The sequence below is a fragment of the Protopterus annectens genome, chromosome 6.part0, assembly GCF_019279795.1.
Source record: "Protopterus annectens isolate FY-2018-M chromosome 6.part0, PAN1.0, whole genome shotgun sequence".
Lineage (NCBI taxonomy): Eukaryota > Metazoa > Chordata > Ceratodontiformes > Protopteridae > Protopterus > Protopterus annectens.
The window spans coordinates 766,421,255-766,437,516 of record NC_056737.1 but is presented as its reverse complement, the minus strand read 5'-3'; the positions used below and the strand labels follow the sequence as shown (position 1 = coordinate 766,437,516).

Sequence of the window (16,262 nt, the reverse complement as noted above, 5' to 3'; positions counted from 1 at the left end):
GTAACATTGCCTCAAAATTCCCAGATTCACCAGCTGGACTGGAGAGTAACCTTGAAACTGACCCTTGGACATACTAGAGTATATGGAACGTTTTTTTTTTTACTGATCAGATTAGGGAAGGGAGCTGATTTTTCATTTGATCAGGAAGGACCAATCGGGAGTCTAATACTTATGAGAAGTGAAGGAGGGTGTAGTTAGTTAGTGTTTCCTTATAAGAGCTGAGCAAGTGCAGGGTTTTAGAAAGAGAATAGAGTGATTACTTTGAGAGTTTGAACAGTTCTAAGGGAAAAAGTGAAGAGCAGACTTTGTGGAGCCTGGAATAGTTTAAACCTGTTTAGGTGGCGCTGCTCAGTGCGCAAACCGCGCAAAAAGAGAGTTGTAGGGTTTTAAGAAATAGATCAAGGAGTTTAGAATTGACCCAAAATGGCCAATAAAACTACAGCTTCTAGGTAGTAACCACTCCTCCAGGGACTGTTCAGTGTTAACCACTCCCACTGGTGAACACACAGACTTCCCTTTAGCCCAAGCAAGCACTGGCCTTCTAGAAACTTCCAAACAGTTCAGAACAGCAAATCTGTAACTGAACTTTAACTTTCAGAAAGTGGGGAAAAAAGCAAGATTTTTTTTTTCTTTTTGTTGTAGTTTAAAGGTAGCAGAGATACACAAGCAGCAAAATAATCACAACAGTGCAATAAATGACCCCACACGAATGCTAGGCCAAAAATCAGGTAAAATGCAGTTTTTAAGAGAGAAACTATTTTAAATTAAGTGCAACACAGGAAATGCAGTAAACAGGCTCTAGATGTGTTCCAAGTACTATTACTGTTACAGATGTAAACTTTAGCAAGCCGGAAAATGCCAAAAAGTAGGCGGCAAAGCAGTAAAACAAAATCAGAAGGAAATACTTCACAAAAGTGGCTCCTTTTCTTCTCTCAGCGTTTTCTCCTCTTGGTAGGTGCTTCAGCAACAACTAGCAAGCCTGAAAAGACGCCAAAACCACGAGACAGCCTGGTTTTAAGAGAGGGGAAAATAATGCTTTTAATAATAAAAAATAAAGTGCTTATTTTCATAAAAGTGCAATTATTTTGAGGTGGAGGTGTCTCCCTAATGGAGACTTATCTGCCAGAAATTAAGCTCTTAGCAGTTTCGGGCTTCAGAGGGGAAGAGATGATGCTTCTTGAGATGGCAAGAAAGTACTGAAGAAAGCTTTACTATGACCGCTTATTTCCCTTGGGATTAGCCAATCAGGAGTTAGAGTAAAGGAATTTGGGAGGGGTGAAACCAGAGCTTCTTGAAGATGGCCAATTATGAGACAAGCAAACGGTACTTTTCTATTAACAGGGCAGCAGGCATGGCACAAAATATATATGGAAAAGTAATGCAGAACTTATCCTTAATTACATGCTAACATTGCCAACACATGCAGTACCAAAGTTAACTTTAGCACAAAAACCCAAAACAAAGTTTTATTCCTGTATAATAAGCTCCCTGAAACATCACTACCTTCAAAATTAAGCACTTCATAAATAAGAGTAATGAAGCCATATTACGCTAGAAATCCAGATTCAGCAGTTTTATCATCAGCACGAAACAGCCAAAGCTCACAGTTACATGCTGCAGAGATTTTTCACTTTCATTAGCTGTAACTATACAGAAGGCTGAAGTTTCTCTTAGCCCAATCTTTCTTTGCCACTACTGTCAAAACATGCACAAAGCTTTCCAAAAATTAAATTTCAACAATATTACAGCCAACACCAGTTTACAGATTTGTTGGATCAAAAAAAATTGTACCGCTTAGATGCAGACCTGCAGAAAAATAACTACAGGACTTGGGTCTGCAGAATACTAATGTTATAACTGAAGAAAAAATGCAGACAGACACAGGCAATAAGAGAAAAAGAGTGGAGCGCTACCCAACCTAATCCTTTCCGTAGCTCATTCAATTATGAACAATAAACACACACTTCTATTCATCTAGGCTCCTAAAATAATACGCATCATCAGGGGCACATGAAAAAGGAAACAACTCACACAGCACAAATCGGTGGGGGGCAAACACTAGTAACCGGTAGGTTTCTGCAGCTTCAACATTCCAGTTTAAATGTACCATGAGCAGTTAAAGGACACCCACTAAAGAATTCGTAAGCTAGTAAATAGCTCTTCCGTGCAAGGACTTCAAACACAATAATAAAGAATGAATTACTGGATTGCTAACTACTCTTACAACATGTCTTCTTTAATCCCCTCATGCTAGACTTCCACAACGTGTACATATGTTTGGCGACACCTGCTGCCCCGCTAACTGAAAAGTACCCAAAAAACTCCATCCCCCCCAGAAGCTCTCTGCACCGTAGAGAATGTTGATTTGTGTGTGGTTGAGACATGGTTTAAAGCTGCAGAGAGCACACCTACAGTGTCAGGTTAAAATACCTTCCACACATTTAGACCAGCTACTACACAGACAGTGACTAAAAGGTGGAGGACTCATTTTACATAAAAAAATAAATGCACCTCAAAGACTGGTCAAACAGAACAATGCACTTGAGCTTCTCCAGGAACAAATCACCATAGGTAGAATCCAATACCACTTCTTTAGAAGCTATTAGGTTCCCCTCTATGGCCTGGGAAAATCATACCATGTATTTAAACTTATTAGAAACGCTCATCAACAAATCACCATAGGTAGAATCCAATACCACTTTAGAAGCTATTGGGTTCCCCTCTATGACCTAGGAAAATCATACCATGTATTTAAACTCATTAGAAACGCTCATCATCCAATGCAATATCATATTCATGGGAGACCATAATTTCACAGTTAATAGTGGGATAATTATACGAAATCAAATGTACAGGCCCAGATTTCCGATTTTGTAAACACAAACTCCCTGGACTAGACTGTCAGAACACCGATCCGGGGTGCAACCATACTGGATGTTTGGCTAGGCTTATATAGGCCCTAGGGCTAATAGCCTAGTACCTACCTATGTGGTCCTTATATGGGAGAGTGCTGCATATCCTAGTGTAATGTCTTCTCTGTTAAGGTCACACCACAAATTGGTCTCCTCTGAAGTAAAAATAAAACCTGGGACCCCAGCTAACCCTGGAATAGTCAGGAACTACTCCAAGGCCAACTTCCTATTAAGCAATACCCTGACAAAATTTCAAGCACCCATAAACCCTGAGAACTCTACTGCTTACAGACACCCTATACAAGCATGTTAATGCCTGCATACAGGTAGATGTACCCACCAGGAAGTACAGAACTAACCCAAAAAAAGCCACCTTGGTGGAATTACATCAACAGACTGTATAACAGAAGGAAAAAAAATGTGTGTCAAAAATTAGCAGATGCAGCACCCAGCAGAATAAAATTCAAGACAAATAAAGCCTACAAAGGCCAAGAGAAAGATAAATTTGGCCTCCCAGGCCAAGGACAACCACAAGACATTCTTTAGCTATGTCCACAACCTCAAAGGCAATGGAGTCATCTATACTTAGCCATAACATATAGCAAACATACTGGCCTGACAAGTTCAGCTCCAACTTTACCCCTCAACCTTCCTTCAGGAAAGGCCATCAAATTTAACCCCCCCCCCCCGATATCACTAGTTAACGGGTCCTTAAATGCTCCAAGACCAACATTGCCTCGATGGGCCCAGACAATATACCAGGATGCCTTCTAAACAGAATGAATGAAATATGCTTCGCAAAGTCAGACTCCTGGTAACTATCATATTGACAACACACTCCTAAGGGCTGAGCCAGTAGTCAGGGACTTTGGGACACACAGACAGTAATCTAGTCTTTGACCATCATGCGTTTACAGCAGTGAGGAAATCATTCTTTGTTGTGCAACTTCTAAAGAAAGCTATGGCAACTCGGGCAGAGGAAATTATTTCACTGTAATTTTTCATTCACCAGACCTATTACTGAACACAATGGCCCTTTTAGCAAGTACTTAACCAGTCATGTCCAACAAATGGAACATCCACAGAGGTTCCTCATTAAAGAATACAGGGTGTAAGCAACACGCCCTATACAGACCGCCTCAAGGTCATATCCCTCCATTCAGTCTCCTACAGGCTGTTGAAGGGAGATTTATGCCTGGCATGCAAGGCATTCAGGCCCCACTCTGATGGACCTCCTGCATATCCGCAAAACAAACGGCACCAGAATTACTACTCTTTCTGAAGACTTGAACCTTGCCTGTGATATAAACAGGATCTGCTGGAGACCGGTATGCATCCAGAGTCGAACAGGCTCCCCATCCATGTGAAGCAGACTTCCTCCCTATCCAAATTCAAGTGCAACTTGGACAATTAAGATGGAGAACAAGAAATTCATTCCTGGTTTGGCACCTATGCTTCTAATGGGCACAGCCAGCCTGTAAATGGTTCATCTCCCACACCCCTGCTTACACTTAGTCAAGGGTAGCAGAAGTTTAGACATTTGGGATGCATCGCTAGGCTTAAAGGCCTCTGCGGTCATTAACCCAGTAATGACCTATGAATGCACATAGCCCAAGGGCAATGCAACACTGGAAATTAATGTGAAGCTTATTTTGGAGAACCTAAAATCAAGAAATGCACGCCTAATGTAGTAGCAATGACCTCACCTTTTGGTGTTAGTAAACATCACAAAAGTTTGTACACAAAAAACAGATAAACTACACTACCAAATCATTAAGAAAATGAAGCTGACAAGAGTAGTTAGATTTCTAGCCTAAAACTATTCAAGATACACCGTATACTTTTCATGATTCATAGTTGTGCAACAGTGTATGAGTGTGCCCTACTCTCAACTCCCCCCCCCCCAAATTCCTTTTTTTTTTTTTTTTTTTTTTTTTTTTTTTTACACAATTTTTTCATTTTCTGATTTTGTGGGATCCAGTGCTGCAGTTTATCATGCTCAAATAAGGACATGTCATCCTATAAGTGTCACTGAAGCCTTTGTGATATTACTCACTATACAATTCAGTTTAATACAAAGTACCCGAGAAAATTATTGACTTGGCAGCAAGTAGTGCATTTTAAACTCTGCACTCTCCTATTTTAAAGGAGTCTGTAAGAAAATACTGGAGGCATCCTAAACTTTGGGTAGGCTGGCTTAGATGCAAAAAAGGTTCCTCCAGACGCATTATACCTTTATCATCGTTTCTCTAAAATACATCTTAAGTACCACATTTTCATCGAGAATTCTCTTTTGAAATAAGGAAAACCAGCAAACTTCGGGTGTAAGTGGATATTTCTAATGCCCAAACCATAAACAGCACAATTCTGCAAACAGAATTTGGTTGTATTTTTTTCATGCACAGGGGCTTCATCTTCATCCCCTTATCTCAAAAATTGCTGTCATGACTGATATTATACCAGACATATGCAAACAAACCCTTGTCAAAAAGTCTGATCTAAAAATCCAATGATACATTTTAAAAGACCGATATTAATTCTAATACCACTAGGCAAATGTCACAAAAGACATTAACCATTCAACAGCCCATACTGGGATTTATGCACTGGTTGGCAACAGACATGGTTTTAGAAAGGGATGCCAAACTGCAACTGCACCAACATCCTTAGAGCAATGTGAATAGGTGGAGAGATTGGTTCTGTGTCCAAAGCTTTGAAGCTTTACTGCGAGAATACTAAAAATAGTTAAAACTAGATCTCAAACAAAACTATGGTTTGTCATGACAACAGCACACCTAGAAGCTCAAATACAACAGGAAGGTTTAATATACCATAAGGGTCCGTCAAGGGTTCTCTCCCCAACTAGTTAACCTTAGCAATAAATTCCCCCAAGTAATAAGGCTTACAAACAGTACCATGCTTCCATATGCTGAAGATAATGGTCATTTGGACCTCAGGCAACTCTCTTGGAAATCAGAAAAAAAATCCCGATTGTGACCAAATGAACAGAGTAGTAACTTGGTTGTGCAGGAACTGGTTAGCAAGGCAGAACTGTGGCAGTTAAGAGCATACAGTCATTAACAGTTTACCTCAGAAGTTAAGACCATAAGCTGTTAATGAGCTTCATCCCACGGCCCTAGTTTTGATACCCTCAGTATTTACTTGCAAAGTGTGCAACTCTTGAGCATATAAATTTAACCAAACAGTACTCTGCATCACCCCTGAAAAGGAACACTTGTACAAATGAATAAAATACATGACCGCATCACCCCTGAAAAGGAACACTTGTACAAATGAATAAAATACATGACCACCCCCCCAAATGGAGCACAGGACACAACAGGAAACACCAGCTTCTAAGTAGGGCAGGGCTCCTTGCAGACACGTCATCCATACAAGTAATAGACATATCTTGTGTCACACCCATTGCATGCCTACCTCTGGAGTGGTATAGGACATACATGGTTAAGCTTATGTGAAACCTCTCCAAAGGTTGCCCGAATAATAGCCACTGTACTGTTTTGCAATCATTCCCACAGAGAGGGAAGGGCAAAATGATAAACATAGGTTTACACCCAGTTGAAAAGAAATGGGTAAGCATGCAATGGCTCTGATTTGCAGATCCACGAGGAAAAAAAAAAAAAAAAAAGGGGCAAAATAAGCATGAGAGAGACAGCTTTAATCATAATTCAAGAAACTGTTTTGCCAAGGCCATAATAGTTGGAACTCCAGGTCAACCTAGAAAAAAAACAAAAATCTGACTCCTCTACAACAAGGAATGGATGCATGACCGCAAAAGCAGCCGCGACTTCTCAGTACAAATACATACTAGAGCAGTCTTGAATCAATTCAAGCTTAAACATACCTGAAGGTCTGAAAATAAAAAAAAAGAGACCACTTATAAAAATTTGAACTGTAAGCACTTAGCATTAAGATACCATCATACGGTTTTGAATTACAAAACACAAGACCGCAACTTACAAAAAATCACACAAAAAACTACTTTTCCAATCAAATCCCTACTTTTGTAAACATTAAAATGGGCTTTAAGCCTACCTGAATGCATCATTTCAATCACTGTATTATAAAGCCTGCCATCTGAATTCTTTGATTTCTAAATTATTTTCATGATCTCCTTCCCTAACTTCCATATCTTGACAGAAAGTGTCTTTGCCTTCAAGTTAACAAAGCTGATATACAGAAGTCCTGTAGATACAGATCTCAAGATGGCTAGACAACAGAATTATGACAAAAGTGGTGTGTGTGTGTGTGGGGGGGGCGACTAGACTCAACTACTCCAAAATGCACAATACAGATGAACCACCAATAAGACCAGCTATAGCACGGGCTGATTAAAAATCAAAGCTGTGTTTTTTTTTTAGCAAACAAAAGTTATAGTAGGTACAAAAAGCTAGTTCCTTTACTAGGGACTCCTACTTTCTGTTGAAAATTAAAATAACTGTGTGAATAAATTAATATAACAAACAGCTGATAATCACTGTACAAAGCTGTAAAACATGAAGTTGGTTGGGAATTAATTTTTAGAGGATGAACAGTAAATGACAAAACAGATTTTAGAACTGATGGACAGTGGGTTTTTACACAATCTAAGTCAGGAAAAATGTGTGCGGTATAGCAATGAGGGCAGCAATGGTCTCCAGCAATGTCAATCTGATTCTCACTCACCAGGAAAAGAAATTTATGTCAATGAACTGTTTAAGAAAGAAATTAGTCAAATTATTTTAGAAAAGATGAACAAAAAGTACTGAATTTTAAAGTTAGAAATGTATATATTTCTTTCTTATTGGACACTAGTATACAAAAAATGAGAATGATGTTTAGGAAATAAAAATCAATTGTCAATTAATGCAGCTAGTATTCTATTCTATTAGCATGTACTCTGAAATTATAATATAGTCAGGGAAAATAACTGGGGATCCAACTAGGAAAGAAGACAATAAAATACAAGAAAAGAAAGAGATGTATGAACTTTTCACTGAAGTGTTAAGGAAAATTTTTATCAGAAAACAAGGAAATTACAATAAATAAAAAAAAAATTAAAAGAAAGTTAAAGACTGATTGGACAATGATCATTTTTTTCAGTTGAAAAAGGATAAATATTTTAGCATCACATACCTTAGCAGATAAACTAGGGAAAAAAAATCTGCATTTACTTCTAAAACAAAAAGTGAAAAAGCTTACAACAGCAAGAATAAAAATAATGTATGCAGAATGGCAAGGGTAGGTACCTATAAACACAAACGTAGCTCACAGCATGGATTCACAGTCCAAGATCGGTTACATTATATTTGAATCATGTGGCTATTTTCTTGTAGTGCAGAGTTAGCCCCAACAATTGCCCTAGTCAGTGTCTGCGAATATTTTTATGTAGGGGAACCTAGTAGACCTTTAAAGGTTAAAGCTTATAAATAACAGCAAGCCATTTCTAAATTAAATGTGTTAAATACATTGTTTCATCAAACCGCTGTCTTAAATTTGTACCCCCACTGGATTATCAAATTAGGGAGAGATATTATGAAAATAAACTAAACTTAAAACGATTCAGATGGCAGGCTTTATTAAATGCTTTAGAAAAACATGGTTTGAATTATTGAACGCATTTTAAAACAAAGGATTAAACTCTTTAGTATGTATGAGGTAAGCAATTTTTTTTTTTAGTAAGTGTCACGTGATTGGTTTGACAATAAACAGTCTTGTATTTTACAACTCAAGAGCCTGATGACCAAAAAAACAAAATAAAAAAAGTGTTGATATTAAACGTTTTTAATGTTACAAGCAATCGTTTTTAGTACATTTAACTCATCTGTCGCTTTAAACTTGATTTGTTGCGCTGCTGACAGCAAATACCTGATGGACTAGTTGAATCCAGCACAGACGTCTTCTGTTCCCATGCACAATATTAAATATACAAAACATTACTAAAACACACATAATATATATATATATATATATATATATATATATATATATATATATATATATATATATATAGCAAACATCGCCTCCACGATCTATCCATCTCAGAGCTGCAAAGTTACCAGCCTTAAGACAATTGGAAAAGGTTGTTTTAATTCCAGATCTGGGATAAGTACTACCTGTCACACAAACATGATAATGATCCAAGAGCTTTATGTCACAACTTCAGAGTCCAGGGGTCAGCTCACACTGAAGTGAGCACATTCTTGCCATAACTATATTAATATTCGACAGGTACTTGGCTGGACTAGCCTACTTCCCCAGTTAACAAGCAATACATATTCTTTGCAACTTGCAAAGAAGACAGACTGCTCAAAACATCAGCAGTTTCACAACAGGATCAGAGAATTCTTCAACAGGATCAATTACTCACTATGAGCACTGCAGGCCAGGTCAGCTACCCATACTACTACAAATTTACAAACCGCTTTATTCAAATATCTGTGAACCAATTCTAAGAACTATTCAATCAAAACAGAGTAAAACACCACATAACTAAAGTATTCCACTACTAAACTAATGTTAGTAATTCCACAGCATTCATTACTTACATTCCCAAGGCCTTGTGTGTTACTTATTTACTGCATTTTTATTACAATTTGCGGACCAATAAGGGCATTTTTAGTGGTTTCCCTGAGGGAAGGCTCAACTATAAAAATAAAAGTGACAGCTTTGAGAAGGTCAGTCCAAGACATGTTAGCATTGAAAACAAAAATAAAAATTGTATACCATCATACAAAACACACACATGGCACATACAAGCACAGACCAATATAGCTGTACATTTCTAAATAAACTGAAAGAGCTCTCTCTATTTAATAGTGAGCTAAACTAATTACTAAAGGTGCACACCAAGACAAACTGTAACACACAGCACATTTTCTGAGAACTTTATCACTTACATATCATTATTATCTCTGTACACACACACGTGTGCTTTGTAGACAGTGTGCGCAAGGTAATGTAATTCTATAAAAAAGAGGTTTAAAAAGAATGAAAACAAGTACTGCATCTGTGGAGGTAAAACCACCTCCATTGCACAGCAGACTGTAAAAACCAATACTACTTACACAGGATGCAAAACAGTACACCCAGTAAGCTACAGTAGCAACACATGATGGAGGAAAAGTTAAATAAATTTAATGACTTAAGTTAACTGAAAAAAAAAAAAAAAAAAAACAAAAGGAATTCTATTATAAATAAAACTAAGAAAGATTACTGGTCATCATGAAATAGAAATCAGATGCCTGGCTCTATGATGCAGGATGTTGCCCTAAATACAACCCAGACAACAGGCAGTCCATTTAGTGGCCTCAGCAGTTAAGAAGGAGTGAAGTGACACGGCATATTCGATTCGTACATGCACTGGTTCAATTTCTCTTGAGACCACAGAAATCACCACCCATGTGTGAGAGCATGAAGGTAGGGCTACTTGCTGACAACTTCCCTTACAGAAGGAGAGGCAATCAGCTCAGTGAACCACTGCACATCATCATCCTTCATGATCCAAACGGGTATTGGGGACATGGGACATACACCCAAACCTGTACTGACTGCCTAAATGATGGCCTCTCCTGGTTGACCCACTTTTCAGTGATGTGGAATGAATGGCCAATTGGTTAGGAGGAGGCCGATGATTGGCAGGTTGTCAGAGCAAAAAAAAATCGGGTAAAGAGGAGTAAGAAAGTACAAGGTACAACCAACCGGCAAAGGGAGAACGTCCCAAACAAGGTCTAAGAAACATGAAACAGGCATTTCCATCGTAAGTGGACATTTGTATACAAGTTGACAGCAGAGACTATTACAAAGCTAGCTGGTAATAGTGCATGTACAATGTCAAAAATTTACTTAAACGTTTTACATAACTTTCCCAAAAGCTGTGTAATCTCAGAAAATATTATACTAAATATGGGATGCAAAGGATGAGATCTCCTGCATTGTTTGTGTAATGGGTTCTCATTTATTCACCAAACGTTATCCTACAATTTTCTTTATGTAGGCCAAACTAAAGTCTTAAACCCTACACATGGATGGTACAATACAATAACCCAGATCTTGCACAAAATAGCACAGTAATAATAATCACCAAAATGTATTTTTACTTGGCGGAATATTTACCAGATGGTCATCTAATGGCCAAACATTTAAGTTCTCCAAACAAAAACACCAGAGACAGACACTCAGAAAAAATACAGAAATCTTTCAGCAAATTTTAGATGAATGTGTTAAATGATACTTTCTACTATAGATTATAAATAATGAATATGGCCATGGTAACCTTTAGCAAAACACAGTGAACAAGCTATTGTTCTGCAACACTGAATTAAGACACAAATCAGTTATGAACACTCTTGTTAGCTGCAACATTATTCTTACTTTATCTAGCCAAGTTAGTTTTTGATTAATATTTGGCAATCGTGAATGTGTTAGTCAATCATCAGTATCACAGCCAAGGAGCTAACCAGAACAGACTTCCTCCCTCAATGGGAACGGTGTCAAGGGACACTACGTGAAGAAACCAGGCTAAATAATGCAGACTATTGGTGGCAATGAAAAAGTCAGAGGCAATCGCCCAATAAGCCTGACTAGCTTGGTCTGCAAGGCTATGGAGCGCATCATTATCATGGAACTCGTTAACAGAGACATTGGGAACCTCTAAACACTGGACCCTACCCAGTTCGGCTTTAACGGCAGATCATGCATCCTAAACCTGGTGGACTTCTTTGATACAGCTACCAGGGCTATAGACTAGGGAAAGGTGGTACTATTCCCCATTCTGGTAAGACAGACAAGCTCACCAGCCTGAACATAAACCCCTACGTCACACTATAGGTTGCCAACTGGCTCACGGACAGAACCCACATGGTAAGAGTTGCGGGAGCTAGGTCCAACTCTAAACCGGTTACAAGTGGCGTTTCCCAGGGCTCAGCCCTAGGACCCCTCCTGTTTGGCATATACTTCTCAGCGGTACAGACAAGCACAGGAGGACAAGGGCTGACTAAGTTCACAGACGACTGCAAACTAGGGGTTATAACTGACGCTCTGGCTGACAAAGACATCCTCCAAAAGGGTCTCACTGAGACAGATGGCTGGTGTCAAAATCACGGCCTCAAGCCAAATGCCAAAAAGTGCATAATCATCCCCTTTGGAAAATAGTACCCACAAACTACCACATAGGTGGTAGTCCCCTAAATACGGAAGACGCAATAAGGGATCTGGGGACCCAAGTAGATAGTAATCTCTCCTTTGATAATCACATTGCCAAAGTGGTTAGAAAATCCTTTTATGTGGCCCACCAAATCACAAAAGGGTTCGCATCCAGATCAAAAGAGGTCATTGTGCCCCTGTACTCATCAGACCCACCACAGAGTACAATGCCCCATTTGGGATGTACCTTACAAGACACCTGCAACAGCTGGAAAGACCACAGAAGTACCTCACCAAGATGTTCACTGGCCTCAAAACAGATACCCTATGCAGCAAGACTGAAGAAACTCCAGCTGTACTCGCATACCACCTACTCAGAGGTGATCTCTGCCTGACATACAAGGCCATGTCCAACCCAGAATTGATGGACATGCTCCACCTAAAGAAAACCATATCCCCTCGAGGCACATGCTCTAGAGATCTAAACCTCACCACAACAACAACTAGGACATGCTGGAGGGAGAGATTCCTATCCCAGAGGCTTCCTATGCTTTGGAACAAGATTCCAATCTACATTAGGCAGAGCTACTCGCTAACACTCTTCAAGAGAAACTTTGAACGAGTGGATGGGGAAACAAAGTTTACCCCGGGGATCACTTCAGTGGCTCTGCTGGACAGAAGCACAGGGAACCAATCTAAGGGGGCAGCAAAAACCAACACAATCTGGCTAGGCTTATAAATGCCTTCAGGCAGATATATGTCTTCAATCGGAAAAGGGTCAAGGGACACTACATGCAGCAAGGTTGAATGACACCAGGTATTAATGGCAGTGAAAGAATAGAGAACAAAATATAAATACTCTTAGAAAGAAAATAACACTGACTTGCTTTTAGAGGACTTAAAGTACAATCCACAGAATTAATCCATAAAATGCATTGAAACGCTCAATTGTTTAGTCTAGCCCTAATCTTTAACACACTAGATTTTTTTTTAGGTAGTTCAATTCTTTTCACACTAAAATGTAATTTGAATGTAGTGAGGTAACTACTCACATATGCAAATGTTACTAGAAATGTTATACAAGACCACATGCATACCCTTCAGGTAACAACATTTTTTGTTTATTTTGTGTGCGTGTGTTTGCACTGCAACTGGGTAGTACCGAAGTACAGAATTTATAACTACTACCTCGCAGAATTTACTCTGTAATTCAGTACTCAGCGGGGGTAATGTTTTTACCACTCTATGGAGTCTGCATTTTCTCTGTCCACTTTTTTGACTCTCCTGTTCTCTCCCACAGCCTACAGACATGGTGACAGATAAAATAATGAGTTTCTAAACTGCCTACAGGTATGAAAGTGACGAATGAAAGTATGTGCTGGGATGAACCAGTATCCCATCAATCACTGATACTCTGCCTTATACTCAGTTGATTGCTCGGGCTTCCCTGACCTTGAAAAGAATAACACAGGCATCAGAAAAATGAACTCATATATAACAAATTCAAACTTAATACTCGATAGCACGAACATCACGTCATTTTTCTCATTACTCGTGACAACAAAGACCAGACAGCAAATGGCCCTAAAGGTTCAATTCACTTGCATACTAAAGTAAAATAAACGTCATAATTCACAAACCTGAACGTATCAATATTCTAACAAAGTTGGGAGCCAGAGCATATCACTCTTCTACACAAAACAACTTAATTTAGTTTCAGTTTCACTACTAAATGTCAGTGACTCAGCATACGAAGACAAACCATAAGATCGCAGAACTTTATTTCACCACCGCAACGTTTCAAATATATATACAAAAAAAGCCCAACAGTTGAAATTTTTCCTCCAACCCTCCTCTATTACAAAAACACGGCTTCTAGAAAGAGTATAATGACAACTAATACTACATGCTACCTACTCACAGCATTAGAGAAGGCCCCCTCTCCCCACATGTCTGTAGCATATCCCTACACTTGAAAACAAGGACGAACAATAGTCTTCCTATGACACATAAAGAAACAATAAAGCGACAGTTTACACTTACCCCAGTACCAATAGAACTCATGCTTATCCACTCAGATACAAAAACACAACACGTTACCAATCCCTAAACCTAGCAACTTCCCTTCAATGGAAAACACCGGCTAGTACAGCGCCAGCCAATTCTACAAGCCCAATCAGCATGTAACGTTTACCCACGGCGTGGCGTTTACTGCTACGTCAAAAACATGGGCCAGGTACAATAAGTACTTTTATTAAGCCAGTAATGTTGCATTTAACAGAGTTGTTAGTGAAGGTTTTTGAAGTTTTGTTTTAAAACTATACCTTTAGTTCCAGCTAGAAATACATATATACGTAATTCCCGGACCGAGCTTGATCAGTACATTGTCCCTAAATATAAATAAATGCAACTGACAAATTTAGTTTGTTAACCGGAGGAATGGCTTGATCTGCAATACCCTTTCTATATTCATTTTTTTTATGATCCCCCTTTCCTTTTCCCTAGTTCAGAGTTGCTGGCAAGTTGAACCCTATACTGCTAACAACACTTCCTAAATATGCGCATAGGTATAAGGCTAACAATAATCAGGACCTTTATAAGCCTAGTCGCGTAACTCAACTCAATTGTATCACCATGTGGTATAAGTTAGGAAGTTGCTAAAGATTTAATGGTGGAGTGAGGTATTTACTGCCGATCTCTATCACAGACATGGGTCCAGACTGGGAGGTGGGAGGATTTTTGATTTCCCATCCAATGGTCAAGGTTTCTTGTGAAAATGGGTTAAGGCGAACTGTGCTTCACACGGATAGGAAACCTATTCTAGAGCACGGTGATCCTTTGAGACAAATACTTGTCTCGCCTGCTCGTTCTATTTATGTCGCAAAAAAAGTTAAATAATTTGATCTAGTGTTTCTGGTGCTATTCGTTTTGCAGATGTGCAACATGTCCCACTAGGGCTGGATCTGAGGATGCCTTATGTAGGATCATAGGAAATTACTAGGCTAATGGTCCTACCTAGGACCCTTACAAGCCTAGCCAAACTCTACCCTTATTTCCATGACCAGCAGCACCTATTGTCCCTGTCCAAGAGGGACACAGGTGGAACCCCCGGGGTGAATTTACAGAGTTTACCAACCAATCGTCCAGATTGCGTTTGAAGAGCGCCAATGAGGTGCTCTGTTTGACATGAAGTAGAGTCCGGTCTAAAGGTGTGGTAACTTCTGGGAGACAAATCTGTCCCTCCAGCAGGTTCTATTAATGCCACATATCAGGTTAAGGTCTTTAGAGCAAGTAAACCGTGTACCATTTGTCTTGCGGAAATGCAGCATTTCCAATAAGGCAGGGTCAGAGATTGCCTTATATGCATGGCAGAGATTGCCTCTGAGTAGTCTGTATGAAACAGAATAAAGTGACCAATTTCAGATGATCCACATAGGACAAATGCTAAAGACCTTGAATTTTCCTTGTGAGGAACCTTTGTGGTCTCTCCAGTTGCTGCAGGTGCTTGGAAAGGTACATACCAAAAGAGGTGTTGTAACTCAATTATTGGCCTGATGAGGGAAGAGTACAGGGAAGTTATAACTTCTTTTTTTCTGGAGGCAATGCCCTTACTTATGAGATGAGCAATATAGAACGCCCTTCTTACCACTGTGGAGACATGGTGATTAAAGGTAAGGCTGCTGACAACCTGTGCTCGGGTCTCTCACCACTGAGTGCATACTTAGGGTGTTGCTGTTGATGTGGTAGATAGCAGGAACATCGCTGTTATCGAAAGGGATATGCCAGGTATAGATCGCCTCTCAGTAACCTGTAAGAGACTGAGTAGAGTGATAGTGCTTTAAGGCGATCTGTACAGGAGAGTGTATTAATACCCTGGATCCTCTTGACGAGGAACCTCTGTGGAAGTTCCTACTGTTTCATATGCCTGGTCAGGTACATGCCGAAGGAAAGGAACACTGTAGGACTTGCATATATACAAACTTGGAATCAAGTGCTACGAGACAGCAAAGGTAATAACTGCATCACTATGCAAACTAATGCACGGAGCGTTGCAATCAGGAAATTCAATGCAGCTGTTTCTTGCGACCCTTTAACCTTACCTGTGCCATAGGTCTCAACTTTCAGATTTTTGCCCCATATTTTTAGTCTGTCATAAAATTTGTGGTTTTCTGGCAAATCAGTGAGGACTGAAGCCATTAAATTATA

General features: G+C 39.3%; 1 protein-coding gene across 1 annotated transcript in view; it reads right to left on the bottom strand.

Moving 5' to 3' along the window:
• Positions 1 to 14,022, bottom strand: part of PSMA3 (proteasome 20S subunit alpha 3) — a 496,948-nt gene extending 482,926 nt beyond the window's left edge. Inside the window, exon 1 of the mRNA XM_044073576.1 lies at positions 13,978 to 14,022. Within this exon, the coding sequence (XP_043929511.1) occupies positions 13,978 to 14,007 (30 nt within the window). The 5' untranslated portion in view covers positions 14,008 to 14,022. The remainder of the gene's footprint in view (positions 1 to 13,977) is intronic.
• Positions 14,023 to 16,262: the final 2,240 nt, after the last annotated feature.